General features: G+C 41.1%; 1 protein-coding gene across 6 annotated transcripts in view; it reads right to left on the minus strand.

Moving 5' to 3' along the window:
• Positions 1-25,448, minus strand: part of PSIP1 (PC4 and SRSF1 interacting protein 1) — a 51,180-nt gene that overhangs the window by 10,128 nt on the left and 15,604 nt on the right. For all 6 annotated transcript variants that reach the window (XM_002708085.5, XM_051845430.2, XM_017341191.3 and 3 more), the window contains exons 4-8: positions 18,634-18,772; positions 15,463-15,567; positions 13,700-13,762; positions 6,168-6,267; positions 4,898-4,973 (exon numbers count right to left, since the gene is read on the minus strand). In XM_002708085.5, coding sequence (XP_002708131.3) covers positions 4,898-4,973; positions 6,168-6,267; positions 13,700-13,762; positions 15,463-15,567; positions 18,634-18,772 — 483 coding nt within the window. The remainder of the gene's footprint in view (positions 1-4,897; positions 4,974-6,167; positions 6,268-13,699; positions 13,763-15,462; positions 15,568-18,633; positions 18,773-25,448) is intronic.

Consider the following 25,448-nt stretch of genomic DNA (forward strand, 5'->3'; position numbering starts at 1 on the left):
GGCCCAAGCATTTGGGCCATCTTCTGCTGCTTTCCCAGACCATTAGCAGGAACCTGGATTGCAGGTGGCACAGAGGGAACATGAACCAACACCCATATGGGATACCAGTGTCACAGGCAGTAGCTTAACCTGCTATGCCACAACAGACTGTCATGTACTTTTTAATACTTTCCCTATGTGTACATGGACTTCACAATTTTTCTGCACCAAAATAAAACTTATATTTTAGTTGCATGTTTTTGATGAACTTGCTGAACTACTCTCATATTAGGTAAATATCTCATATTGGGCAAATATCTGACCACCTAAACATAGTGTCAGACAGCGCTGAGCTGCCAAGCACCTATAGTGTTCCTGTCATCAACAGATTTTTATCAGCATGCCCTGTAAACTGCCTAAATTGCTCTAATTACCCTAACTACTACTGGGTAATTAATATTATATTAGCCACATAGCAACTATTGTGTGGTCTATATACTAAACTAAAGCAATTCCTTTACAAATACTTGAAGATCTAACAAGCCATTTTATATAGACTTTTTACTAAGGCATTTCATGAAATTTTTTAAATATACAATGAACTCAATGCATTTGAGGGATGGAAGGGAAGGCCTTTTGTATCATTCAGTCCAACCTTTCCATTTGACAAATAAGATAATGATGGTTCAAAAGATCAAATACTAGGCCCAAAATCTCAATTCCCAATCCACTCACCCCCTTCCACATGAGCTTCCTTGAACACTTAACAGACTACTAAATCAAAGAGGAAAAATTTACTTTGTTTCTTTAAAAATCCTTTCACATTGTTGAGTATACTTGCTTTCAAAAATCATCTTAAGTGTTTATTTATAAGGCAGAAAGAGACAGTTTCTGTCAGTTGATTTCCTCTCCCAAATGCCTGCCACAGCCAGGACTGAAGCTATCAGCCAGGAATGAAACCCAGGTCTCCCACATGCGTGGCAGAACCCAATTACATGAGCCATCACTGCTGCCTCTTAAGATCTGCATTATCAGAAAGCTGAAGTCAGGAGCCAGAAACAGGAATCAAGTCAAGTACTCTGGTGTGAAACACAGGCATCTTAACCAACAGGCCAAATGCTTGCTCCCTTATTATTTTACTTTTTTCATGGAAGAAAAAGCATGGAAATAGCACCACTACATCCTTTGTTCAGAATTTCCACTAATGTAAATATTTTGATAGTAATTCACTTTAAAAAAAAATTTTTTTGACAGGCAGAGTTAGACAGTGAGAGAGACAGAGAAAAGTCTTCCCTTCCGTTGGTTCACCCTCTAAATGGCCGCTACAGCCGGCGCACTGCTCGGATTTGAAGCCAGGAGTCAGGTGCTTCCTCCTGGTCTCCCATGTGGGTGCAGGGCCCAAGCACTTGAGCCATCCTCCACTGTACTCCCAGGCCGCAGCAGAGCTGGACTGGAAGAGGAGCAACCAGGACAGAATCTGGCACCCCAACCGGGGCTAGAACCCAGGGTGCCGGTGCCACAGGCGGAGGATTAGCCTAGTGAGCCGTGGTGCCGGCAGTCATTCAGTTCTTAAAAATAGTATGAGTCAAGAAAGCATTTCTGTGGCTCTTAAGCAATACTGACCCATTGCTTTCTCCAAACTGTTAACCCCATGAAAGGAAGTTAACTATTAAAAAACACAAATACCCTCTGACTTGACCCAGCAAATCTGCTTCTAGGCATATATCCTACCCAATACATTTGCACGTGTACAAAACAGACAACAAATATTTCACTATGTATCCACATGAGATGGATCTTAAAAATGATAATACATACACAGAATACCCTGGCATGTATTTTCAGAATCTCATAACGTCTTTGACAAGGGATTAGTATTTCAATATTTTCTGAACAGTATCAAAGCCAAGAATTACCATGAACATAACTATCACTGCTTGGTACAAATGAGTCTTTTCCCAATGGTTCTTGCTATCTTCCATGAAACAGATTTGTGACAATTTCCCTTTTACTTTCTAAATTATATTTATTTGAGAGGCAGACAGACACAAAGAGCAAACAAGCTCCCGGTCTTCTCAAATGCCCACAACAGCTGGGCCTGGGCCAGGAACTGCGAACCAGGAACTTAATCAGATCTCCCCTGTCAGTGGCAAGGGTGCAACTACCACATGGAAACTGAATCACTGCTGCCTCCTCCGGGGTGTTCATTAGAGGAAGCCAGAATCTGCAGCCGAGCTGGAACTCAAAGCCACACACTCCAGTGAGTTGTTGGTGTCCCAAGTGATGTTTAACTGCTACGCCTGTCCCCAGTTTCCCTTTTTAATCTGTCACGGGACATTAGGAAAACTGTACTTGTCAATTTCTTTAGGCAAGGCTAAGGCAAATAACCTCAAATACATCAGTGGTCAACAAGTATTTTTAATTATATGCGAGGATTCTACTCTAGTCATTTCAGTACTCACTGCAAAGCAGCAGTTAACTAGCACATATGTGTTACTCTCATGGAGCAAAAGTGTCAAAAGGGCTTTTATAGTGTAGCTCTGTACTCCACTAAATATATGTCCAAGAAACTTCCAAGAGTAAAACTACAGCTAACACTCAGACTACAAACAGCATAAGAAATAAATGTACACTTCTGCTATTTTAGGGTTGTTTACTGCCTCGGCAAAAACCTCCCTAATAGAGACAATGAACTTAAAACCTGTGGCACTTGGCATTTGGCAGGGAAACTGGAAACCATAATATAAAAGGGATCTTCAAAAAGTTTATAGAAAATGTGTATTATGAAAAATTATGCATGGATTTCAAATAATTTTAAATCAAAAATGAACTTATCTTTTCATCCCATTTTGGACAAGCTTTCTGAAGTCCCTTATGTGGTTATACAATGCATGAAACTGTTGAACTGCAGTAACTTGAGAGAAGAAAACTGTGGCTTTGAGTAAGAGGTTTCAAGACAGAATACTGGTACCTTGTGTTAATTATTGCCAAGATAAATTTGCAAAGGTATTCAAGAAAAAGGAGTTAAAAAAAAAAACAAAAACAAAAACAGTATTTTTGAACAAAGCCCGGGGTCAAAGATTCAATCAAAGGGTTGGTGCCAGTCTTCAGAATTCAAATTGGGCTGAGTCCTTCAGATAGGTAAATGGTTCCTGTGCGGTCAATCTATAAACTCAAAATGTTTGAACTTAGTATAAAAAGACAAGCCTATCAGGTAAAATCTTACAAATTAAGCCACTGCACAAGAAGCTGACTAGAAAAACCACAAACCCTACAGAATAAGTATATTTCAAAAAGTGACAACAAACTTCATTAAGAGAAGTGAGTGGGTTCTAAAAGGGGATGCCAGGCCCCCAAATCCTTAGTCTGAAAACAGGCTGAGGAAAGCTGTTCAATCAGTAAAAAAGGGCAGTATTTTTCAGTTAGGATGATAGCGAGATCTGAGGAATTAGCCAAAAAGCCATGGGCACAAGTGGCTAGAAGGGACAGGTGTAGGGTAAACTGAAGCTCCAATATTCCTCATATCTAAAATGTGGAGAATCTCCCAAAATTTTCTTAGAATTTCAGATTTCCTAGGGAACAATGAATGCCAACAACAACGCCACCAACAAGTTCCCAATTTCTTAACTTCACTATAGAATTAAGCCACACTGTATTTTGCAAGTTGTTTAAATTATAAAACCATGTTTTGATGTGGAATGGATCCACCAACGCATTTAACATATGCATCACCTCACATACTTGGATTGGGTTTTTTGTTTCAGTTTACCATGCATTGTTACTATGTGCCACTCTTAATGAGAGCTGGAAGAGCTAGGCTGGCAATAAAACACAGCTCTTTCTGTTTTGGTTTAAAAGTATCAACTCTAATTTTCTATAATAAAAATTTCCTACAAATAAGGGCATTCAAAATATATCCATTCTTAATTTGAAATACTTGAGCCTCCCCTACAAAATCCTTAAACATAATGGACACAAATGTTTTTCCTCCTGTCTCACTCAATACAGTCCTCCTGGTGAGGATTCCCTAGAAAAGTAAAAGTAAACAAGATCCTTGAATAGAAAGATGTCAAGGGAGGGAAAGAAACCTTACTCTTTGCTAACTGCTTATCATTTCAAAATACTTAAAATTATTTATAATGTGAATTTAATATTTTAAACACTTTTTTTTTTTTTTTTGAGAGGCAGAGTGGACAGTGAGAGAGAGAGACAGAAAGAAAGGTCTTCCTTTGCCATTGGTTCACCCTCCAATGGCCGCCGCGGCTGGCGCGCTGTGGCCAGTGCAGCACGCTGATCCAGTGGCAGAAGCCAGGTACTTATCCTGGTCTCCCATGGGGTGCAGGGCCCAAGCACTTGGGCCATCCTCCACTGCACTCCCGGGCCACAGCAGAGAGCTGGACTGGAAGAGAGGCAACCGGGACAGAATCCAGCGCCCCGACTGGGACTAGAACCCAGTGTGCCGGCGCTGCAAGGCGAAGGATTAGCCTAGTGAGCCGCAGCGCCGGCCTAAACACTACTTTTTAAATAAAGCACCTATCTATACTATAGGAGCTAGAAAAAAGTTTGTGGACATCACTTCAAAATTTATATAAGGTTTTTAAAATTATTTCAAAAATATACTATCTTGCTTTATTTCCCTAACGTAGATATGACCATGCATTATCCAAAGATTCTTCTATCATGATATGGCAAGAAAATATATTTTAATTAGACTAATGAAATAACCATGTATTTCTGATTCCCTTACAATTTTACATTTCACAAAATTTTTCCAAAGTGTTTACAAAATCTTTAGAAATATCAGAATCGTGACAGTAACAAACATCCTGTAAGACTGGTGAGAATACAAAGAGATGCTTGTCCATAGCCAAACGTCTCACTTACTGTATAACTAATTATGTATTAAAAATAAACTCACATGTCACTCTCTGAAGGACAGGGCTGTTTTACCATTTTAGGTCTGCCTCTTGGTTTTGGAATCTTGACTTCTGTAGCTAGTGTTCATATGGGAAGAAAAATCATTAATTACCAGTTTACCCTTAAGATACAGTCTTACAAATAAATATTACAAATGACACATAATATAATGAACGTTAGTGCCTTATTGCAGATATAATTATTTATAAATTGTAAAAACAGTATTTTCCCCCATGGTTCAAATGAGCAACAGCAAAAAATTTAAAGGAACAAACCTACTGAGAAATTTTCAATTTGTCCTTAGTATGGTTGAAAGGACTTAAAATATTTTACAGTTTTTTTTTTTTAAACAGGAATGTCACTGATCATTAGCACTAAAAAGTTGCACTTATATTCAATATTAACTTAAATAATATTATATGTATAATATTCTATGTATGCACATCTTTGGAGGTCTGACCAGAATTTACTGAATTTTCTATCACCATTTTTTTCCTATCACCATTAATTTAATCCATTACAATACTGAATTCCAAAATACTATGTAAACAATCGATTTTTTTTTCTTTTCTGATCTATCCCCTTTCATTAAAAACTCCACTGTGGAAAATGGGACTGAGGGTGGGAGTCCACTGTGGAAAACGGGACTGAGGCTGGGAGTCCACTGTGAAAAACGGGACTGAGGGTGGGAGGAGGAGGAGGAGGGAGGGGTGGGAGGGCGAGTATGGTGGGAAGAATCACTATATTCCTAAAGTTGTATTTATGAAATGTATGAAGTCTGTATGCCTTAAATAAAAGGTTTCTTGGGGTGGGGGGAGAATTACACTGCGTAGTAGAAAAAAAACTGGTTTTATTTTGATTCATTTCCTTTGTTTTACTTTGTTATTAGTTAGATCCTTCCAGAATATTTCCAATTTGCCAAATTAAGGAAGCACTTTGGACAATTTTGAAGAGAGCTACATATTACAAACATCCTAAAAAACAGTGCCTTAGAAGTGAGAGGTCAGATAAACTCATCTATGGTAATTTCAACCTCACCACAGCCTCATTTGTTACTATTTGGAGAAAACAGCAATAAAACAAAGAATCACAGCTATTTCAAATTTAAATACTTTATTTTTACCCAGTAGAAACCACAGTTTATCTCCCTTGAATTCTATTCCATGTAATCAATTGCCTACTACTTTATTCCAAAATACTTGAGGCAGCAACACTTTAATGGATTGGAATATTAACTATAAGCCAAACAAATATTTAAACAATAATCCTACCTGCAGGCCGTCCTCTTTTAGGACTCACTTTTAGATTAACAGATGCTGTTGTTGCTGTTGTCACTACTCCTGCCTCCTCAGTTTCTACTTGTTTTTCTGCCTGAATCACAAAAATTTAACTCATTTAGCAACAGGAGACAAAGTTTAATTCAATGGCAAAAACGACAGTCTATGACAACATAAGTCAAAACATAAGCATAACTTCTGTAAGATGGTTATTATTTTCAAATCAGACATCCTAACTCAGCTTGAATTTTTTTTAAAAAAAAAGCAGTTCACTAAAGATTTATTTGAAAGGCAGAGTTACAGAGAGGCAGAGAGAGAGAGAGAGAGAGAGACAAAGTCTTCCATCCATTGGTTCACTCCCCAAATGGCTGCTATGGCCAGAGCTGGGCCAATCCAAAGCCAGGAGCTTCTTCCAACCTCCCATGTAAGTGCTAGGCCCAAGGACTTGGGCCATCTGCTACTGCTTTCCCAGGTGCAGTAACAGAGAGCTGGATCAGAAGAGGAGCCACCAGGACTCAAATCACTGCCTGCAGTGCCAGCATCCCATAGGGGCACGGGTTCAAGTCGCAGCTCCACTTCCAACCCACCTCCCTGCTAATTCGCCTGAGAGCAGAAGATGATTGCCCAAGTGCTTGGCCCCTGTACCCATATGAGACCTGGAAGAAACTCCAGGCTTCAACCTGGACCCAGCCCTGGCTGTTGTGGCCATTTGGGGAGTAAACCAGCAGAGGGAAGATTGATCGTTCTGCCTCTGCCTCTCAAATAAATTTTTAAAAATTAAAAAACTAAAGCTAATTTTTAAAAGGATTTTATTTATTTATCATACAGATAGAGTTACAGATAGTGAGAGGGAGAGACAAAGGTCTTCCATCCACTGGTTCACTCCCCAAATGGCCACAAAGGCCAAAGCTGGAGAAGCCAGGAGCTTCTTCGGGTCTCCTATGCAGGTACAGGGGCCCAAGCACAAAAATTTGTTCTTTAATTTCTATTTGAAAGGCAGAGACACAGATCTTCCATCTGCTGGTTCACTCCCCATATGCCTATAACAGGCTGGCCAGGCCAAACACAGGAGCTAGGAACACAAATATTTGGCCCATCACTGCTGCCTGCCAGTCTATATTAGCAGAAAGCTGCAGTCAGGAGCCAGAACCAGATACTCAATCCAGATACTCTGATAAAAGACATGGGAGGAATAATTTCCAGGCCATATACTTACCCTTGGGTAACTCTTTTTTTAAGATTTATTTATTAACTTGATGATGGAAAAGTCAGGGGCGGGGGCAGGGAAGAGAAGAAGGGTGATCATCCCTTCTTCCTGGGGAGCTGGTACACCCCCCAAATAGCTGTTAACAGCCAGGGCTGGGACAGGCTAAAACCAGAAGCAAAGAACTCCATCTGGGTCTCCAATGTAAGTAGCAGAGACCCAAGGACTTGGGTCATTTTCTCTTGCTGTCCCAGGCACATTACAGGGAGCTGGTTTGGAAGAGAAAATCTGGGACTCAACCTCAGTCTCCAGGGACCAGTGTTGTGGCTTAGAGAGTTAAACCACCACCTGGCAATACCGGCATTTCATATGCGCACTGGTCCAAGTCCTGGCTGCTCCACTTCCAATCCAGCTCCCTGCTAATGCCCCTGGGAAAGCATTGGAGATGGCCCAAAAGCTCAGGCCCCTGTACCCAATGTAGGGACCTGAAAAAAGCTCCTGGCTTGTACCTGGCTCAGCCATGACTGTTATGGCCGTTTGGGGAGTGAACTAGCAGACAGAAGATCTGTCTCTCCTTCTCCCTCTGTAATGCTTTCAAACAAAGAAATCTTAAAAAAAAAAAAAAACACCTCTCTCATGTGGGATGCCAGCATTGCAGGTGGTAGCTTAGCCTGCTGCACCACAGTGCCAGTCCCAGATTAATATTCTTGATGCAATATTCAGACTAAAGTATCATGCAATTACATTGTGACAAGACACACACTGCTATTTCTAATTCTGTAACTTTATTAGTATATACAGGTTTTACTTTAGAGCTGATACTAGTGTCTGTTATGCTCCCCCAAGAAACTACTTTTCAGAGAGACTGACTACAGCAGAGAAGGAAGAATCCCCGAGATCCTTTGCATACTTTTAATGCTCCTATATAAACTGTGGTACAACTCTCAATCAGTGTTACTAATTTAGGCATGAGAGTAGAACAAAGGTGAAGAAACAGAAATCAGAAAGGAAACAAGACATGACACAGTAGTACTGATCCCAACTCTAAAAAGGAGTGAAGAAACTGAAGGAGAGACCAAAGCAAAGAATGGGTGAACCACTAAGAGCTGCTCTCCCACCTCCTATTGAAAACTTAGCTTTTTATCAATAAGAATAACCCATTCAGAAACATGAACAACCCAAACCCATTGGTTAAAAAAATCAACTTATAGGGCCGGCGCCGTGGCTCAATAGGCTAATCCTCCACCTTGCGGCGCCGGCACACCGGGTTCTAGTCCCGGTTGGGGCGCCGGATTCTGTCCCGGTCGCCCCTCTTCCAGGCCAGCTCTCTGCTATGGCCAGGGAGTGCAGTGGAGGATGGCCCAGGTGCTTGGGCCCTGCACCCCATGGGAGACCAGGAAAAGCACCTGGCTCCTGGCTCCTGCCAGGATCAGCGCGGTGCGCCGGCTGCAGCGGCGGCCATTGGAGGGTGAACCAACGGCAAAAGGAAGACCTTTCTCTCTGTCTCTCTCTCTCACTGTCCACTCTGCCTGTCAAAAAAAAAAAAAAAAAAAAAAAAATCAACTTATAATTAACAAATTTGATTTGCAAACATAATGTCCTGTGTTTGTAAAATAGAGAATCATTCATGTACTGATTATTAATGGTCAATAAACTGACACTACCTTTTAAAGAAATTATTTCGAATATGGCAATAAAGAACATTCAAATCTAAATCTCAAATTCCACAAAGAATCTGTCCATTTCTTTGTTTTATGATTAGTTTTATAATTGTAACATAATCATATACAAAGTATTAAAATTCATCTAAGGCAACCTTTGAATTGTTCTCAGGAATGCTACAAAAATTCCTCCTGCTGCATTAGCTCAGGTTGTCTTTTTACAATTTTAAGAACCTGCACATCAACTAACCCTGCCCCAATCCTGACTCCACAGTTAAAAGTCAGGGGAGCCAGGCATCTGTGTTTCCATAAAGCTCCATAGGTTCCCAAGGTAGAGAGAGACCTGCTGTGTAAGAGCTCTTTTCTTATTAAGGTGTACAAAGGGCAACCATTCTCCAAAATTCAGTTCAAACTAATGTGCTCTTCAGGGCAAGAAAACCTCTTCACTTACACCTTCTGCTTGTGGAAATAAGACATCAAGAATTATAAGTAGAATGGAGATACCAATAAGAGACAATAAAACCATCAATTAGTAAATAAAAATATATTAACACTAATATTAGGCAAATAATCTTTACCTGACTAGTAAAGTGAAATCATACAAGTCAAAACCATTCCTCATAAAAATAAAATTGAAAAATAAGAGGAGTATTTGAAGTATACACACATCTAAAGATTTAAAATACAAATACCCTGATTACAGAATTGATTTCTTCCACAATACATTTGATCTTGCGGAAACCTCTAGCCCTTTTACTCATTTTCTCCCCAACTTATTACCCTACTTCCTCTGATCTTCCCTAAAGCTACTCTCTATCAACAGAAACCTCAGGGGACTGTTACTCATATACATTCCCAAGCCCCCTGTGTCCTGGTTTTATAGCACCTGTCCCACAATTCAGCAACAGTGGATCACTACACAATTCTACTTCCTGGCATTATTCCCAGCTGCTGAGCCCAGCTTGGGAGGGGGGGGTACATAACTATACCAACTCACTGTATGTATGCAATCTCAGTTGGAATCTCAGCCAGTCATTAAACCCTTTCATCAGGTACTGAATAACAAGCACAAACTTTCAATCCATTGTTCCTTGCACCATATCTTAAGTCTACTTTGAATTGGGTGGGGTTGAAGGAAGAGATTAAAGCCAGTAAGAAGCAATTCCCCTGATTTCTCATAAACTCTTGTCTCCGCCACACTTTCTTTCTACGTTACAGAGGCTGCACTGTTCCTCTTCAGTTCCCACTAATGTGCCCTTCCTTCCCTCTTGTCTAGCATACACTAAAATAACTTATACTGACTCCACATTTTTAATCTGTCCTAGTTCTGCTAAGAGAAAGGGTTAAGGTTAGGCAACTTCTTATTATCTTTCAATTTTAAAGACTCCCCTTTGAGGCCATACTTCTGATCCAGTTCTCTGCTGTGGCCTGGGAAAGCAGTGCAAGATGGCCTAGGTCCTAGAGCCCCTGCACCCTCATGGGAAGACCAGGAGGAAGCTCCTGGCTTCAGATCAGCATAACTCCGGCCCTTGTGGCCAATTAGGGAGTGCACCAGTGGATGGAAGACCTCTCTCTCCTCTCTCTGTGTAACTCTTTCAAATAAATTAAGTCTTAAAAAAAAAAAAAACTTCCCCTTGCCCATGCAAATTTATTAAATGACCAAATTTGCTCCCCCTTTCTTCAGATTTCAGAAGTTCAGTGTAACTGCACTACAACACATTTTCGTCTCCAACACAGTGCTTCTGGCTTCTGCCCTTAATGTTCAACCAAATGGAGCTCCCCCTAAAGAAATGGGGCCCTGACAAATACCACAACTTGCCCATGAGGCATCCCCTCAGTCCCAAGAGCCTCCTCTTCCTGCTGGGGCTGGTTCTGCAGTCCACTCTCAGGCCCCCGACAATATGGTGGAGGATCAACCCCCACCTCCCCTCCACTGTATTCCCTCTGGATTCTGGTTTCTCCATTCTTGCCAGTAAGCACCCTCCCCTTTGACTTCACCCATTCTTCTATTTTTATATCAGTGACTGCATCTTCAACTTTTCTTTTTTCCCTCTTTGGTTCCAAAAGGATACACAATCCCCACAGATACTTCCTTTCCTCCTCCCAATGACTTGGATTCCAGACTAACTTCTCCATTTCCAGTATCTAATGTGGTCATCCAAGCCAACACCCTCAAGTCCTATTAGATTCTACCTCTCCCTTTACTGTCCACTCCATCAGCCATCAACTTAACCACCAGTGCTCTTAAATCTGATCTCCTACACTACTGAAAGAACTGCTAGGGTCACTTTGTCCTTCTCACACCAGCACTTTCAAAAGGCCTTCTTAACCTAGTCAGTTATCAACAGACTACCTTAACTCTCCATTTTAACTTTCTTGTTTTATACACTTATTTTCTGTCTCAATTAAAAAAAAACACAGCTTCCATGAGAACAGAACCCATGTTCTCTCTATTCACTACACAATGCCATGCATGACCCAGAAGTCAGTACTAAAATTCTGAATGAATTTTTCAAGGAGTTGGTCTTGCAACCCCACCTAATCCCCATCATCACACTGCTTTAAAAAAGAAGGTATAAGGTCCAGCCTTGTGGTGCAGAGGGTTAAACCACTGCCAGCCACACCAGCATCCCATGTAAGTGACGGTTCAAGTCCCAGCTACTCTGCTGCTGATCTAGCTCCCCACTAATGTGCTCAAGAAAGCAGTAGAAGATGGGCCAGAGACCTGGTTGGAGTTCCAGGCTCCTGATTTCCACCTAGCCCAGCCTCAGCTGTGGCAGGCATTTGGAAAATGAACCAGCAGATGGAAGATCTCTCGCGCTCGCTCTCTCCATCTCTAACTCTACCTTTCAAATAAATAAATCTTTTAAAAATAAAGCATCTCTGGGTTGGGCTTTTGATCTAGTGGTTGAGACACCACTTAAGATGTCCGTATTCCTTATGGGAACAGTTCCTGGCTCCGTTCCTGACTCCATCTTCCTGATAGTGCAGATCATGGGAGGCAATGGTGAGGGGTCCGATGTTTGGGTTGCTGCCACCCATGTGAGAGACCTGGACTGGGTTTCCAGTTTTGGCTCTGGCCCAAAAGAAATTGGGAACTGAACTAGTGGATGGGAACTTTCTCTCTCTCTCTCTCTCTCTCTCTGTCTCTCAAATAAATAATCTTCTAAAAGTAGTCTCATTGAAAAACTAAATTAATAAAAGGGAGGAAACTAAATGTTAAAATGATTCAGTGACTTCCTACCTACCACATCTCTGTTTCAGTTCTTCGGGGTAACACTTTTTTCCCCTCAAAATTTACAGTCTGGGGCCGGCGCTGTGTCACAGCAGGTTAATGTCCCAGCCTGAAGCGCTGGCATCCCATATGGGCACCGGTTCTAGTCCTGGCTGCTCCACTTCCGATCAAGTTCTCTGCTATGACCTGGGATAGCAGTGGAATATGGCCCAAAGCTTTGGGGCCCCTGCACCCGTGTGGGAGACCTGGAAGAAGCTCCTGGCTCCTGCTCGGCACAGCTCTGGCCATTGCGGTCAACTGGGGAGTGAACCATCGGATGGAAGCCCTCTCTCTTTCTCTCTGCGTAACTCTGACTTTCAAATAAATAAATACATCTTTTTTTAAAAAAAAGAGTTTATAGTCTGGTAAGACTGAAATACAATATATAAAATACTTGAATTTTCTGTATGCCTCTGTATATACTACTCAAATTGCCTCACATGTCTTTCCTCTCTCCTTCATGTGCATGACAAAATTCTGCCTCTTTTGAAATCTTGTTAAAGTTACCCCATTCCTTCCCATCTTAACCTACAAAGGATACAAAAATCACTAATAATTTTTCAAATTTTGCTTCCTCATGAGATGCTGAAGTCATGGTTTTATTTTTATCTGTACATAATAGAGGCATCAACAGGACAGAAATAGGTGTGAATAAAACCTCATATAGGTAAGGACAAATTCACATTAATTAAAAGCACAACATGTATCTGGCCCTACACTGACACACGCTCATTTCACACAATGCAGTTACATAACAAATAACGTCACAGACAACACTGATAATGTACTTACGCGTGTTTAGGAACCAGTTTTATAAACATTTTACATGTATTAAATCATTTCACTTTTCAACTATAAGGATTTATTACTACAATATTACAGGGACAACAGAGGCAGAGAGTCACTGAAATGAATGAAAACTGATGCATTTTATTTCCAGTTGGGCGGTAAAGCACTAAGAAAACAAACAGTGCTTCTTATCTGTGGCACCATCTACACTTCAGACACCATCCTAAGCTCTAGTCCCTGCTGAAGCCAGGTGACCACATGGCCCAACCACATGTGTCAGCTCCACCTCCACCCTAATAGGATTCAAGGTTTAACAGGAGCTGTTCCTGAACATCTCTCTCTCTCTCTCCCTCTCTCCCCCTCTCTCGCGCCCTCTCTTGCCCTCTCCCTTTGAGCTTCCCCCACCAGATAATAAACCTTTCCTCTAACTCTGGTGTTTGGTGTTTTGTGGCAGCCTTACAGTGCTGCTAATTCAACAGTCTAATCTAAAAAAGGGCTCAGAGTAAAGGTCAAGTTAAATAAGGGTTTGTTATCTGTTATTCAATTCAAATAAAATAAAAATTCCTTTAAGATCCCTGTAATTAATCAGTGCAAGTACCTTTCTCTTTCTCCCTCTTCTAGCAGCTTTTGGAGTGGTGATGTCACTTGCTTTAGACACATCCTGAAAAAAAAAAGCAAATAGCAATAAAACTAGATAAATTACACAAATACTGAAAGAAACATTCTTAAACTGAAATTAACCAGCATGTTTCACCAAAAGCACTGGGAAAATTGCCTTGCTTCTCTGGCCTTCGAAATTGTAAACATTGAAAGTCTTGGCATTATAAAGTGAAAGTAATAGCTATTATCTTCATCTGGAAAACACATTGCCATAGTCAGACTAAATCTAATACATGCTTGCTAATACCCAGAAAGTCTGTCTGTTTAAATGTATAAAACCACCTTTTCTACAGGAGAAATTGAAGTTTAGGGCTGTGAATCTTACAGGTGGCTTGGGTCTTTGGAGATGACCATTTCCTAAGGCCTACAAAGGCAGAGTGCCCCACTTGGAACTACAGAGCTGCAAGTCAAGTAGGTTTAAGAGCAACTCAGTCTAATGCCTTTTCCAATACATCCACCTGCAGTAGCTCTCTGTAATATGGGAAGATGTGGACCCAACACAGCACGTTAAGCTACCATCTACAATGCGAGCATTCCAAGTGAGCTCCAGTTCAAGTCCCAGCTACTCCTCCTCCAACCCAGATACCTGCTAATGGCCTGGGAAAGCAGTGGAAGATGGCCCAAGTGCCTTAGGCCCCTGCCAACCACATGGGAGACCGAGATGGAGTTCCAGCTTCCTGCTAACATGGGAGGCAGCAGATAACGGCTCAAGCACACACATGGGAGACAGGGATGGAGTTCTAGGCTCCCAGCATCAGCATGGCTCAGCCCCAACTATTATTACAGGCATTTGGGAGCGTGAACCAGATGGATGATCTCCCTGTCTCTGGCATTCAAATAAAAATATAAAATTTAACAATATTCCTAACAAACACTAATTACCTCATAGCTGGACTTCATGTTTTGTTTTAAGATTTATTTATTTGAAAAGGCAGTTACAAAGAGAAAGGGAGAGGTAGATCTCCCATCTGCTGGTTTGCTCCCCAAATGGCTGCAACCTGGAACTCCAGCCAGGTCTCCCATATGGGTACAGGGGCCCAAACACTTGGACCTTCTTTCGCTACTTTCCCCAGGTCATTAGCAGCGAGCTGGATCAGAAATGAAGAAGCTGGGACACAAACTGATCCTCACATGGAATGCCAGCATCACCTTAACTTGCTATACACAACACCAATCCCAGACCTTATGTTTGAAACATAAAAATAATTTCAAATAAAACACCCATGCCTCTTAAAGATGCAAATTATGACATTTGGCAGTTATACAAAATATAAGCCTCAAATGTCTTCTCATTCATTTCTGACATACTTTCTGATTACTCTCAGGGACAGGCATTTAGCCTCACAGTTAACATACCCACATCTAACTGGAATAACTGAGTTGGATTCCAGGCTCTGGCTCCTATGTCCTGCTTCCCAAGCATACAGACCCTGGGAGGCAAAAATGATGGCTCAAGTAATTAGGTTCCTGCCACCCATGTGGGAGACCTGGAATGTAATCATCCCAGCTTCTGGTTCTAACTCTGGCCTACCTGATCATTCCAAGAATTAGGAGAAGGAACCAGTGGATAGGAACTACCTCTCTGTCCACCTCTCAGGTAAATTTTTTAAAATTTACTTTCTACTTTGTCACAATCAATTCATTTCACAATTTCTTCCTTGCAACAAAATGGGTTTAGAGTGAATGAGAAATGACACATACCTCATTGCTGGCTTTTTCTTCATGATCAGTATCTTCCTTTGAAACACTAGTTTCTTTTTCTTCAGCTTCAACATCAGATGAGGCATTTGATTGTTTAGTTGATGCCTGTAAGGAATCAACTATTAATTTCACAAAATAAGGTTCTACCCCAACTTAAAAAAATTTTGCACTCATGAGAAAAATCAAAAGCCTGTTTACAAGAAAGTTACAAAAGTATTCTGATTTCTGCTCCACAGGACACTTAAAATATGTTCAATTTTAAAGTAATTTTAAATGCCAATGTTTCTTTTTAAGTCTTATAAGGGACTGTATTCCTGTACAAAGTGTGAGAGTTAGACTTTCATCTATTAAAACCCAGTTTATGGGGGTTGGCACTGTAGTGTAGTATGCTAAAGCCTCTGCCTGCGGTGCCAGAATCCAGTAAGGGCACCAGTTCAAATCCAGGCTGCTCCTCTTCCAATCCAGCGCTCTGCTAATGGCCTAGAAAAGCAGAAGACTATGGCCCAAGTGCTTGGGCCCCTGCACCTACATGGGAGAACCAGAAGAAGCTCCTGGCTCCTGGCTTAGGATCAGCTCAACGCTGGTCACTGTGGCCATTTGGGGAGTGAACCAGTGGTTGGAAAACCTTTCTCTCTGTCTCTCCCTCTGTCTCTGCCTCTCAAATAAATCAATCTTAAAAAAAAAAAAAAAAAACCCAGTTTATTTAAAATGCTGATTCCTGAAATCCAAATTTGGGTGATTCTCATTTAAAGCTGTTTAGTCCAGTAATCATTGCTAAATTTTAAAAAGCACTCTTCCCTGCGATAGACAAACTTAAGTCTGGGAGTCCTGGACTTTCATAATGCCAGTCAAAAGGGGGAGTATCAGAAACGACCCAGAATACTTTTGGGAATGGAGCAAGCCAACATCTAGTAGATTCCAGCAGTCTAACCCAAACCACCTCCTTTTCTGTTTCCTCTGCGAAGTTTTATAAACTGAACCTATTTCCTCTGTTGTAAGCAGACAATGCTGATATTCTATTATTATAAAGATGATAAAAAAATGTCCTGGGGGCTGGCGCTGTGGCACAGCAGGTTAAAGCCCTGGCCTGAAGCACTGGCATCCCATATGGGTGCCAGTTCTAGTCCCGGCTGCTCTTCTTCCGATCCAGCTCTCTGCTATGGCCTTGGAAAGCAATAGAAGATGGCCCAAGTCCTTGGGCCCCAGCACCCGTGTGGGAGACCAGGAAGAAGCCCCTGGCTCCACTGCGGCTGTCTGGGGAGTGAACCAGAGGAAGACCCCTCTCTCTGTCTCTACCTCTCTCTGTAACGCTTTCAAATATATAAAAATAAATCTTTTTTAAAAATGCCCTGAAGATTACTTATAGTGATATAGGAATTTTTAAAAATCATGACAACCAATCTTTTTTTTAATTAAATGTGGACATCACTGCTTTTCCAAAACCCTAGAATATGGGACACTGTGGATGTGTCTGGACCTGGGAATCACAAGAGTATATCAGATCAGCACAATCATTCATACTTTGATAAAAACAGAAAAGTTAATTTGGTTGCATCCACACAACCTACCAAGGCTTTCATGGTGGAGCAGAAAATCCCATTTCTACAGGGAGAAAACTACCTGGGGATTAAGTAGGGAGACAGAATAGAGGACAGGATTATCATGCTGGGCAATCTGGAGGACAAAAAGGATCATGATCATGACAGTGCAGTCACAGAACTGCGAAATGTTAATTTCAGAAACAATCCATTTCATTTATTTAGACAAATTCCTCCCATTACACTGTCAGGGCAATGATGGGAAACCTAGCATCCATTCAATGCATACACAGTGAATATTTATGCTCACTCACTCTGTTTCCCTCTCTCTTTATGTGTGTTGTGTGTGTGTGTGTGTGTGTGTGTGTGTATAAAATCTGTGGCAGTTACTGACAAATATCAAAGTAACAGATGGTAATCAAGGCACATAACTGCAACCCTGGAGCATCAAAGATTTCTATATTCCAGATAAAGGAGCATCTGAAAAGTTCTCAAAGGTGAGACAAGCATAGCACTCCTGTGAAGAACTTTAAAAAGGCTGAGTACAAAGTTGCAGAATGTTCGGTTTTCTCTCCAGCTGCTGACCACTCAAGTCTTAATAAAAGAACTTTTATTGACAAATGAGAAGCTATCAATAGTTTCATAAAGATCTCCACTTACAGCTTTCTGGTCCCATTATAAAACCTGGATGGTTTATTTTAAATCATAAGCGTTTTAGGATAAACTTTTAGGACTACATAGTTCAAGAGTGCAACTGACAATATAGAAAAAAAAAATCATTAAGTACTAACAGACAGAATAGAGAAAAAAAAAAAGAGAAACAGTAAGTTCTGTTGTATGAAAAAAATGATACAAATTGGGTACCAACCACTCCATGAAAAATTTAGTGTCATGTATAATTAACAAAACCTTTGGACACACAAAAATAAGAGAAAAGAAAAGGTCTAATAAGTCTGCCGTTTTAGATGTGGTATATTTAATCTGCAGTGTTGTACTTTTGTAACCATTTCATTTGACCCATGTGAGGTTCATATTCTAATATTATGTATATAAATAGAGAATAAGAAAACTGAAGCACACACTCTGTAATTACAGAACCTGAATTAAGAAGGAAAAAAATAATAGCACACATGGTTTAAATTCAAGAATATAGGCAGCAGGAGTTTGACCAAGGTTAAGGTACCCACATTCTGTATCATAGCTTCCTGCTAAGGCACACTCTGGGAGGCAGCACTGATGGCTCAAGTAGTTGGTTCCTTCTACCCATTAATGGGGAGACCTGGAATGAGTTCCTAGCTCCTGGCCAAGTCATTGTAGGCATCTGAGAAATGATCCACCAGAGGAAAGCTCACTTGGCCTATACCTCTCTGCCTCTCAAACTACAAAAAATTTAATTTCAATGATGTGTCAAATAATAAACCCTTAATCAGTAAGTTAATAACTGAGTATTTGTTTTCTTTAAAATGCTTAGCCATGCAAAGTAATTTTTATCAATTCATCTACACATGAACAAGTAAGAACACACCAATTTAACCTGAATTTTGTGATAAGACATTTATTTTCCTACAATTAGGGTACTGATTATTCCCCAAGATGGAGTAAATAATACTAAATTTTATGTAATATGACTCACCTGTTGACTTGAAAATTTCACTTTCGGATTGTTATCAATCTCCCATAAACCTTCATTAAAACCTTTTCGTTTATTTGGTTTGCCGTACTTTTCCTTATTTTCTGAGTAAGGAAAAATATCCTTTGGTCCTAAAAAAGCACTAAAAGAGAAGATGGATGTGAGTGCAAAGAAACTTCAGTTAAATAATAAGCCACTGAACAGCACTACCCCATGATCTACTCATCAAAAATTCTTAATCTAAACTGCATTATAAATCTTAAGTAAATGGTAAACACAAGTAAATACACTTAATTCTTTTACTAAGATCTGTAATCCTATTAAAAAAGAAACATGGCCAGCAATGTAGTGGGCAAAGATGCCACCTGTGGCACTGGCATCCCATATGGGCACCAGTTAGATTCCCAGCTGCTCTGCTTCTGATCCAGTGCCCTGTTAATGTGCCTGGGAAAGCAGTGGAGGACGGCCCAAGTCCTTGGGCCCCTGCACCCACTTGGGAGACCAGGAAGATGCTCCTGGCTTCATTCTGGCCCAGCCAAGTCACTGCAGCCATTTGGGGAGTGAACTAGCAGATGGAAGACCTCTCTCTTTTTCTGTCTCTCCCTCTATCTCTCTACGTCTGCCTTTCAAATAAATAAAATCTTAAAAAAAAAAAAAAATAGATGGCTGGCACCATGGCTCACTAGGCTAATCATCTGCCTTGTGGTGCCAGCACACCGGGTTCCAGTCCCGGTCGGGGTGTCGGATTCTGTCCCGGTTGCCCCTCTTCCAGGCCAGCTCTCTGCTGTGGCCAGGGAGTGCAGTGGAGGATGGCCCAAGTCCTTGGGCCCTGCACCCCATGGGAGACCAGGAGAAGCACTTGGCTCCTGCCATTGGATCAGCGCGGTGCGCCGGCCGCAGCAGCCATTGGAGGGTGAACCAACGGCAAAGGAAGACCTTTCTCTCTGTCTCTCTCTCTCTCTGTCCACTCTGCCTGTCAAAAAAAAAAAAAAAAAAAAAGATGGGGCCAGTGATCTGGCATAGTAGGCTAGGCCTCCACCTGCAGCGCCGGCTTCCAGTATGAGCGCCGGCTTCCAGTATGAGTTCATGTCTCAGCTGCTCCTCTTCCAATCCAGCTTCTGCTGTGGCCTCAGAAAGCAGAACATGGCCCAAGAGCTTGGGCCTCTTCACCTGTGTGTGAGACCGGGAGGAAACTCCTGGCTCCCAGCTTCAGTTAGGCCCAACTCTGGCCACTGAGGCTATTTGGGGAATGAACGAGTAGATGAAGACCTTTCTGTCTCTCCCTCTGTCTGTAACTCTCTCAAATAAACAAATTTTTTGAAAAAAATAGAGAAAAAGAAACCTCCAAAAGTCGGACAATGTAAATGTACTTAACTCAATGAACCATACATTTGAAAAGGTTAAAACAGTAAATTTTCTTTAACCACAAAAAACACAATCATAAAAACCTTTAACAGCATTAATAAACACTTTGCACTCCAAATACAATTTTCCTGCAAAACAATTTGGTTACACAATTTATGAAACTGTCAAAAGCTTATTATCTAAATTTACATTCTTAAAATGTCTTAAGTATTTCATTCAATGAGTGAATTAGATAAATGTTATAACCAGTTTACATATACACAGTCAACTATCAATATTTGTGGCAGTTATTTTTTTTAATTCACCATGAACACTAAGTTGGTGACTTAGAGCTGAACCACTGCTCCTTAAGAAATATACAAGATTAGGCCCTTTAACAACATTTTAGTAAACCAATCAATATCAGTTGATTGTGTTTTTTCTGTTATATTTTTCTGTATACTTTTATTAAAAGACATCTTATTTAATGTAAGAATAGACTGTTAATTAACATTGTGCTCAAAGCCAGCCACCTACATAACACATACTTTCTCTATGAAGGCATATCTTAGCCACCTTGCACTCTACAGCATTGCAGCACTACACCTGACAGCTAGGTTAAGAAATAAGTGCAAAAATGCAAAAACCTATGGCAATAAATAGATTGCAAAACAGACTTGTTTTACAGCATGAGAATCTGAACAAAGTACTTCCTTGTTCAACCTCTGCAGGAAAAGCATCCATTAGACACCTCAAATTGTTTTGCTATTCTATGTACATCTTCGAATGATCTCACAGGTGCTACAAGTATTTATTTGGGATGACAAATTTTAGTGACTAGGCAAATTCACAATTAATGAGCATCAATTGAGTATGCACGACTACACATATATGCACACATTTCTTTATGTCATTTTTGCAGGAGTCTGTCAATCTATAAAGGCAGACAGCTTTTGAGTTTTTTGCTAATGAGAACAGGAAAACGGAACTGATACTCATTTCCTCTAAAATGTACTAAAACTTAAAGGTATTACAATTAGATATATTTATTTATAAAGACATATTTATTTACAAATATATATATACACACACACACACACACACATAAATCCACCTGCTGGAGCCGGCGCTGTGGCACAGTGGGTTAATGCCCTACCCTGAAGTGCCGGCATCCCATAAGGGCACTGGTCCGAGACCCATCTGCTACACTTCCAATCCAGCTCTCTGCTGTGGCCTGGGAAAGCAGTGGAAGATGGCTCAAGTCCTTGGGCCCCTGCACCCACATGGGAGACTGGGAAGAGGCTCCTGGATCCTGGCTTTGGATTGGCGTGGCTCTAGCCATTGCAGCCAACTGTGAACCATCAGATGGAAGACCTCTCCCTCTCCCTCTCCCTCTCTCTCCTCTGACTTTCAAATAGATAAATCTTTAAATAAATAAATAGGCCGGCGCCGCGGCTCACTAGGCTAATCCTCCGCCTAGCGGCGCCGGCACACCGGGTTCTAGTCCCGGTCGGGGCGCCGGATTCTGTCCCGGTTGCCCCTCTTCCAGGCCAGCCCTCTGCTGTGGCCAGGGAGTGCAGTGGAGGATGGCCCAGGTGCTTGGGCCCTGCACCCCATGGGAGACCAGGAAAAGCACCTGGCTCCTGGCTCCTGCCATCGGATCAGCGCGGTGCGCTGGCCGCAGCGCGCCGGCCGCGGCGGCCATTGGAGGGTGAACCAACGGCAAAGGAAGACCTTTCTCTCTGTCTCTCTCTCTCACTGTCCACTCTGCCTGTCAAAAAAATTAAAAAAAAAAATAAAATAAAAAAAATAAAAAAAAAATTAAATAAATAAATAAATCCATCCATCTGCTGAAATTCTATAAGAAATCAGGGACCTAATGACTAGTTAACTCTAGCCAGAATATTCTGAGAGGATTTTAAAGAAAATTTCCATTAAAGTGAAAATTAGGGGCAGATGTCTGGCCTAGCAGTTAAGACATTCACATAGCATATGGGAGTGCCTGTGTTTGAATTCGAGCTTCCCTCCTGACTGCAGCTTCCAGCTGAAGTACACTCCGAGAGTAAGCGTGTGATGGCTCCAGTGGTTCGGGTCTCTGCCACTCACAGAAGACACCTGGCCGTGGGAAGTGAACCAGTGGACGGAAACTTTCTTCATGTGTGTGTGCATGCAAATGTTCATGCCTCTCAATAAATAAAAACTGTAACAGCACATTTTGGAGCTCTATTTAAATATAATGAGGGTATATAAAAGTTTATTATTTCAATTCTGTAAATCAGGGATACTCAATATATGTATTTTAATTGTACATCTCAATTTCAAAATAATATGCATTACATATATGCTAGGAGTAAAGAATACCAGTAACTTCATTCATGAAGAAATTTACTTGGGGCAGGGGATATGGGGGCTGGCACTGTGGCATAGCAGGTTAAGACACTGCCTGCAGTGCCAGCATTCTATATGGGCGTTGGTTCTAGTCCTGGCTGCTCTACTTCTGATCCAGCTCTCTGCTATGACCTGGGAAAGCAGCAGAGGATGACCCAAGTCCTTGGATATCTGTACCTGCATGGAGACCCAGAAGAAACTCCTGGCTCCTGGCTTCAGAACTGCCTGGCTCCGGCCATTGCGGCCATGCGGCCATTTGGGGAGTGAACCAGTGGATGGAAAACCTCTCTCTCCACCTCTGTAACTCTGCCTTTCAAACAAATAAATAAATCTTTAAAAAAAAAAAAAAAGGAATAAATTTACTTGGGGATTAAACAAATTATTATTTCATCATGAAATTCAGGTTTTTATTAGGTATCATTCATTTCTGCCTCAAATCAGAAAAATTGACATTTATAGTTAGAACAGTACAATTCTCCTATGCAACTGATTTCAAATTCTAAGTGTATGACTTCAGTTCAATTTCCATCAAAAATATGCTTCTAATGGCAGGCACTGTGGTTAACTGCTTTTTGGGGTACCTGTATCCCATATCAGAGTTTCTGACTCAAGTTCCAGCTACTCCACACTTATACTCCAGCTTCCTACTGATGTGCCTGGGCAGCAGCAGATAATGGCTTAAGTACTTGGATTCTTGCCATCTATGTGGGAGACTCTGATCGGAGTTCCTGGATCTTGGCCTTGGCCTGGCATAGCTCCTGGTTGTTGCGGGTGTTTGGGGAGTGAACCAGAGGATGGACAGAAGATAACTGTTGTTGTTTGTCTCCCTCCCTCTCTGTCATTCTGTCTTTCAGATAAAATAAATAAATCTTATATATTTCTAGCTAGAATCGATGCAACACAAATTTTCAGTCCCTCATGAAACCCCACAAAAACAGAAGGATTATTTTAAAGGCATAAATAGACTCAACACCAAGCAAGACAAGAGATAAACTGGAATCTAAACAGATTGAAAAGGCTGACTCCTAAGCCAACAATGGAGATAAAGTCAGCACTCTCATTTACAGTTCAAATGCCCTAACGGGCTCAAAATTGTCGACAGCAACTCCAGAAAGTAGGGAGAGACTTTAAAAACATCTAATTATAGAAAAATGCTTTAAAACCTCAAATATGAAGTATATTTAATGACTCTAAACATAAAAGCCATTGAAAATGACTCATCTATCATAACGTTATTTAGTATATCAAGGTTTGAAATAAGTATTTCTAAACAGATTATTTTTATTCATCTCAAAACAGGCAGTCTTTCCTTTGCATGGGAGTGTAAGCAAAAATCACTGTGCAAAGCACAATGGGAAATAATCAACAGAAAAGTCAGTGATTGTTCCATGACTTAAAAATTGTCAAGGAGTCAGCACTGGGGTGCTGGTATTTGTTATGGGAGCTGGCTCAAATCCTAGCTGTTCACTTCCAATCCAGGTCCCTGCTAATGGCCTGGGAAAGCAGTTTAAGGAGGCCCAAGTATTTGGGCTCTTGCACCCATGTGAGAGACTGGGAAGAAGGTCCTGGCTCCTGGCTTGGGATCGGCTCAGCTCCGGTGATTGTGGCCATTTGGAGAGTGAACCAGTGGATGGAAGACCTCTCTGTCTCCCTGTGCTGTAACTCTGCCTCTCAAATAAGTAAACCTTTAAAAAAATAAAAATTGTCAAAACACTAAACAGTATTACTGACAATTATCAATTTGTCATGAAATAAAACAATAAAACCAATACTTAGTACACTGTAACTTAAAACATTAGAAACATCAAGATCAAATTTATTTAGTTTCAACAGGAGTTGCATTCTTCTATAGCTTAACATATGGAGCAAGCATATTCTAGACCTTGGTGAATTGTGATATTCCCAATTTTGGATCTGCTTACAACACTTAATTCTTTGTACATTTTTATATTTTAAATTTCTTTTATTTGAAAGGTAGAGAAACAAAGAACAAGCTCCCACCTGTTAGTTCACTCCCCAAAGTCTGCAACAGCCAGGGCTGGACCAGGCTGTAGCCAGGAGTCCAGAACCCAATCCAGATCTCCCATGTGGACAGCATGGACCCAGCTATTTTAATTATCACCTGCCGTGTGCATTAGCAAAAGGTTGGGGATCAGTCTTCGGTATATAAAGATAATTGAAAATGAATCTTGATATGAATGGAATGGGAGAGGGAGCGGGAGATGGGAGGGTTGCGGGTGGAAGTTATGGGGGGGAGCCATTGTAATCCATAAACTGTACTTTGGAAATTTATATTTACTAAATAAAAGTTAAAAAAAAAAAAGTTGGGGATCAGGAGCAGAGCCAGGACTCAAACTCAGCTACCCTAAGATGCCATCCCAGGTGGCATCTTAGTCACTTTGCCAAACATTTGTCCCTCTTCGTACTTTTTAAGTCATTATACTATCTTTATTGTTTTTCTGTTGGCATCATTTCCTCTGGAACATCATCCTCCCTACTGCACTCACTTCCCCTCATGTTCGGTTAATAATACTGCTTGCCCTTCATCACTTCACTAGGACATTAGTGTCTCTCCAACTGCACATATCTTCATTCACAAGGTCATCTATTTTTCTAAACTTCATTAATATTAATCAATTTCTTTTCTAGTAATGTTACTGGTTTCTCCCTGAACTTTTCATCTTTGTTGGCTAATTTCCTCTTCTTTTTATCTTGGTAAGATCAAACATGGGTATATTACTGGAGGAGGCCATCTATGGGGCTGGCACTGTGGCTCAGTAGGTTAATCCTCTGTCTGCAGTGTTGGCATCCCATATGGACACCGGTTCTAGTCCCAACTGCTCCTCTTCTGATCCAGCTCTCTGCTTTGGCCTGGAAAAGCAGAAGATGGCCTAGACACCTGTGCCCCTGCACCTGATGCGGGAAATGCGGAAGAAGCTCCTAGCTCCTGGCTTTGGATCGGTACAGTTCCGGCCACTGCAGCCAATAGGGGAGTGAATCAGCGGATGGAAGACCTTTATATCTCTCCCTCTCACTGTCTGTAACTCTCTCTCCCAAATAAATAAATGAATAAAATCTTTAAAAAA

The sequence above is a fragment of the Oryctolagus cuniculus genome, chromosome 1 (assembly GCF_964237555.1).
Source record: "Oryctolagus cuniculus chromosome 1, mOryCun1.1, whole genome shotgun sequence".
Taxonomy (NCBI): Eukaryota; Metazoa; Chordata; class Mammalia; order Lagomorpha; family Leporidae; genus Oryctolagus; species Oryctolagus cuniculus.